Source organism: Phoca vitulina, unplaced genomic scaffold (assembly GCF_004348235.1).
Source record: "Phoca vitulina isolate PV1807 unplaced genomic scaffold, GSC_HSeal_1.0 scaffold1125, whole genome shotgun sequence".
NCBI classification, from domain to species: Eukaryota; Metazoa; Chordata; class Mammalia; order Carnivora; family Phocidae; genus Phoca; species Phoca vitulina.
This window is the reverse complement of record NW_022590812.1, coordinates 1-5,399: the sequence shown is the minus strand read 5'-3', so window position 1 is coordinate 5,399 and position 5,399 is coordinate 1. Positions and strand designations below refer to the sequence as shown.

Sequence of the window (5,399 nt, the reverse complement as noted above, 5' to 3'; positions counted from 1 at the left end):
TCTCTCCCCACCTCTCTTTTTTATAATATCTGCAACGTTGGCATTATACTGGGGAACTCTACTTAGTGGGAACTGATACTACTCACTCATTTCACAAAGGTAAAGGACGCTTCATATCCTTAATGCAGGAAACATACATTTTAGGGATATTTGTTGGGAATAATAAAAAACCAGAGAAAGCTATTTAGACACCAAAATAATTGGGTCTTGTGGGGTCCTTTTTTAATTTTCTAATGGGAGAGGACATGAAATATTATAACAACTTTAGCCAATATAAATACAATGTAAGCAACATTTGCAATTCAAAATTTTCCAATAGTACCTTTTACAAAAGTGTAAGAAATAAGCAAAATTATTTTTAATTATATATTTTCTCTATCTCAATATATGCAGAATATTATCATTTCAGTGTGTATCCATAATAAAATTATTAATGAGATATTTTATATTAAGTTTTCTTATTAAGTCTTCTAAATATTATGTGTATTTTATAGTTGCTGCATATCTCATCCAGACCAGTCACATTTTTTGTTTTGAAAGATAACCTTTTATTACTTTTATGTACAGAAAATTCAACAGCATCCACTCAGCCCAATTTGGTGTCCAGTTCTTTAGCCTATGCCTTTTCCAACTTGGCAATGTGAGCCACGGACTTTGGACCCAGGATGTTGCCTCCCCAGTGACAGTGGATTTCATCATATCTGTCAGTCATTGGTCCTGATAGCTTCCACCTGCTTAGCCAGAGCTCCTTTGTCTTCTCAGTTAACTTGTATGAAGGTGACAGTGGTGCAGGTCTTCCTGTGGACCAGATGCTCCAGCGTGGCCTCTCTCTTGATAATGCAGTAGAGAACCCCCCATCTATGACACAGGGCAGGTAGGAAGACAGCCAGCTCAATGGGATCCACAGCATGTGCAATCACTACCATCTGAACCTTCTTGTTTTCCACCAAGGTGGTGACAGTATTAACACCAGCTTGAAGGAGAGGCGACCTCTTAGTGGGGACATCCCCTTTGCTGGCAGCTTTCTTCTCAGCCCAAGCCAACCATCTCTGCTTCTTCTCTTGCTTTGTCTCTGGTCTGTATTTGTGGGCCAGCTTAAGCAGTTGAATAGCTGTTTGCCGGTCTAAGACCTGAGTGAATTGGTTAATCACAGGAGGTACTTTTAGGTGTTTATAGAGAATAGCCCTTTGCCGCTGCAGTAGGGTGTAGTGGGAGCATTTGACAAAGCAGGTGAAGTCCCTTTTGGGCTAGATGTCCTGTCTGATGCCAGAATTCTTGGGCCTTTTCTCAAATGGGGGATTGACTACCTCTTGGCCTCCTGTTTCTTCATGATAGCAGGGGCTGGGTCCATCTTCTTTCCCTTCGCCTTCTTTCTTTTTGGCATCTTGGATGGCTGAAGGAGGGAGCCAGACCAGCCACATTTTAAGTGTTCAATAATAACTCACATGTGGCTAATCAAAAAGAATGTAATATTGCCATTTGCAATGATGTGGATGGAACTAGAGGGTATTATGCTAAGCGAAATTTGTCAGTCAGAGAAAGACAAATACCATATGATTTCAGTCATATGTGGAATTTAAGAAACAAAACAGATGAGCACAGGGGAAGGGAAGGAAAAATAAAATAAGATGAAAATTGAGAGGGAGGCAAACCATAAGAGATGCTGAACTCTAGGAAACAAACTGAGGGTTGCTGGAGGGGCGGTGGGTGGGGGGAAGGGATAATTGGGTGATGGGCATTAAGGAGGGCACTTGATGTAATGAGCGCTGGGTGTTATATGCAAGTGATAAATCACTAAATTCTACTTCTGAAACTAGTAAAAAAAAAAAAAAGTATCCAGGCCACTTGAATGCTAAAAAAAGTAGTAATTCATATGTGGCTAATGGCTACTGTATTAGATAGCAGAGACCTAGAACATTGAATGAAGGTAGCAAAGAGTTGAATAGATCATGTAATCAATTAGGCATTTCAGAACAACAATTATGTTGCTCTTGCCCAGACCCTGAGTGACTGTGTTAGTTGGCCTTTGGTCTTCTTAACACATTGATAGATATACTGACTAGGTATAAATTGTATTAAGAAGGAGAACATCAATAATATGGAGGAAAAATCTGGAACATATAGTCATTTTTCCTCTTCATCAGAGTGTATATGAATAACCCATTAAAAATATAATTTAATAGATGTTGGCAAAAAGCTTCTCATGAAAGACTGTCTTTTGCCCATGTTCTCCAAAATACATCCTCATCCTTTTCACTAATGTGAAAAATCCACCGGAGAGATTCATTTCTTTATTTATATTTAATATATCTGTTTAAATGATTCCGGTTGTGAAAGGGTAAATTCATCAAAATTTGTCATGCAAAACTCTGTGACAGACACTAACTATATTTAGTGCTGGGTATAAAGGAGAATATAAGATGGCACTTATATAGTGTTGGCTTTAAGGGAGGGGAAGACAGATAATTTTGAAATGTGTTTATTATTAGGAAGAAATTAGAGTGAACAGATGGTGGGAAGTCTCACCAAATTTGGTGGTCAGGGGTAAGTCCTAGAAGTAGATGCCATTTGAATTGAACCCACAGTGACAAGATGTGTCCGGGAGAGTGCTGACAGGAGAAGAACAATGTAGGCAGATGGCTCAGCATGTGCAGAAGCCAAAGTAGGGCTGCTTTGAGGATCAGAGAGAAAGCCAGATAACCAGGATGTAGTCAAAGACATTGGGGATTATAGGAGATGACTAGTAGCCATCATAGGCTTTGTTCTATGGGTGATAGGAAGCTATTGTTGCATTTTAAGTTAGGGAGGGACATGGACTAATGAACATTTAAAAAAAGTCCCTCCAGCTGCCATGAAGGAAAGTGTAGTTGAGAGTGGGCAAGAGGGTAAACAGAGAAATCAGTTCGGAGAGAGATGTGGGGGTTTTGTCTAGTACGCTGGTGCTGGTGAGCTTTTGTTGGATTAGAAATGTAAATGTGAAAAAATGCTGCGGTTGCCCCTTAACACAGACTTGAACTGTGTGGGTCCATTTATGTGGAGATGTTTTTTCTTTTTTGATAAACACAGTAGAATACTGTAATTGTATTTTCTCTTCCTTATGATTTTCTTAAACATTTTTCTCTAGCTTACTTTATTGTAACAGTACAGTATATAATACATACAATATGCAAAAATGTGTCAATTGGCTGCTATTGGTAAGGCTTCTGGTCAACAGTAGTTTATCAGTAGTTAAATTTTTGGGAAGTCAAAGTTATACACAGATTTTTGACTGTGCAGGGTGTTGGTGCTTCTAACCTCTGTGTTTTTCAAGGGTCAACTCTGTGTGTGTGTGTGTGTGTGTGTGTGTGTGTGTGTGTGTACTTATCCTTCCCTCCCTTTCAGGTGATAAATGAATAGTAATAGACGGTGTGAGGAGTTATCTTTAATTTTAACATTTTATTTGGAAATAATTTCAAGTTTATAGAAAACTTGCAGAATTAAGAATAGTACCAAACACGTGAATATCTGATGCACATAGTGGGCTAAAAAATACAAGCAAGCATATACATGTATAATACAAACATACACACACACATACACATGAGCATATATAAAAATGTATATATATCTTTATATACATATTTTCAGAATTATGAATTTACGCTGAAACCTCCCATTCCAGTCCATCCATTTAGGATTCTTTCTTGTCTTTCCCCAATCCATATTTGTATCTTTCTAATTCCTTGTCAAAAGCTCTGACAATCAACATGTTCTCATTACTCAGTCCTATAATAAATCTAGAATAGTTTCAGCATAGTTTCATCCATACTACTAGAAAGGACAAGTAAGTGTACTAAAAAGAGTTCAGGATTTGTTCACATTTCTTCCTATCCTCCTTTCAGACCAAGAATGAGAGGATAGAGTTAGATAATGTGTTCATCAGAACTTGCATTAGTCCTTTCTTTTTTCCCCCACTGATGTTATGGTATTCATTTGAGATGAAAATTGGTTGATTTTTTTCCAATTCAGCTTTCATTTGTAGGTCCTCCTTCCTGTCTTCATTGACTTAAGTTGATTTTGAGTATTCATATTAAAAAGTTTCCAAGAGGCAAAACTATATGACAACTCTATGAAACTATATTAAAAGTATATGGTAGAAGTGTCACTCCCTAATGGGAAGGATTTAAAGAAATTATATAAGGGCATACCAGAGCATATCTGTGTGCTGTTGATACTAATCTAGAAAAGGGGAAGAAATTAATGATGTGAAAAACAGAGGGAGAGCTGCTACCTGAAGAGCTAAATGTCTTCTTGATGTGATCAGAGATTGGCTTCAGAAAATAAAAAAAATAATATCTGTACAGTACTTATTATTTCCTTAGTACTGTTATAAGCATGTACCTGGTTTATCTCATTTAGACCTCATAGTAACTCTAAGATGTAGTATTATCATTACCCCATCTTACGGAGGAGAAAATTGGGAGCACAGATCGGTTAAATGACTTGTCCAAGATAGTTCATGTAGTAGATGACAAACAATAGGATTTGAAACCGGACAAACTAGGTTTGCTTCACTGTGGTACATTCAGTGGGGCTGAGGTCATCATCTAATGAAAGACCAGTTTTCTGGTTATACAAGGCGCAGCATGTGACTAGGTTTAATTGTTGTTTATAGTCACTATTGATCCTGTCATATTTTGACATTGCTCCTCAGATCCAATTTCGGTGACTTTTATGTGAAGATTGGGCAGTGGTATGAAGCCAGTGACGAGAAACCATTCAGCAGTAACAACGTTCATCTTACTGAGTTTGACAAATGACCCACAGCTAGAGATTTTGGTTTTTATCTTTCTGTTTATCACATATATATTAAGTGTAATTGGAAATCTGATCATAATTTCTCTCATCTTCATGGATTCTCATTTAAAAATAGCTATGTATTTTTTTCTTCAGAATTTCTCTTTCTTAGAAATCTCATTCACAACTGCCTGTGTCCCCCCATACCTGTACATCATATCAAGTGGGGACAGAACCGTCACCATCAAGGCTTGCTTCAGCCAAATCTTTTTTATTGTCCTCTTCGGAGCTACAGATTTTTTTCTCTTGGCTGTGATGTCCTACGATCGCTACGTGGCCATCTGCAAACCCCTACATTATGTGACCATCATGAACAGTAGAGTCTGCAGGAATCTCATCCTCTGTTGTTGGGTATTTGGCTTATTGATTGTCCTTCCACCCCTTGGTTTGACCCTCCATCTGGAATTCTGTGACTCTGTTATTGACCATTTTGTCTGTGATGCTTCTCCGATACTGAAGAATTCATGTTCAGATACTTGGTTCATAGAGCAGCTGGTTATAGTCTGTGCTGTGTTGACCTTCATTATGACCCTTGTGTGTATAGTTCTGTCATACATATACAT

General features: G+C 37.9%; 1 protein-coding gene and 1 pseudogene across 1 annotated transcript; one reads left to right on the top strand and one right to left on the bottom strand.

The window, feature by feature from the left end:
• Positions 1-586: 586 nt before the first annotated feature.
• Positions 587-1,390, bottom strand: LOC116629486 (annotated as a pseudogene).
• A 3,344-nt stretch (positions 1,391-4,734) lies between these two features.
• On the top strand, positions 4,735-5,391 carry LOC116629487 (olfactory receptor 6C2-like; the record flags this gene model as incomplete). Its single annotated transcript, XM_032399763.1, has 1 exon — positions 4,735-5,391. A coding segment is annotated over exon 1 (657 nt), but the record flags the coding sequence as incomplete, so codon positions are not given.
• Between the last annotated feature and the right edge of the window lie 8 nt (positions 5,392-5,399).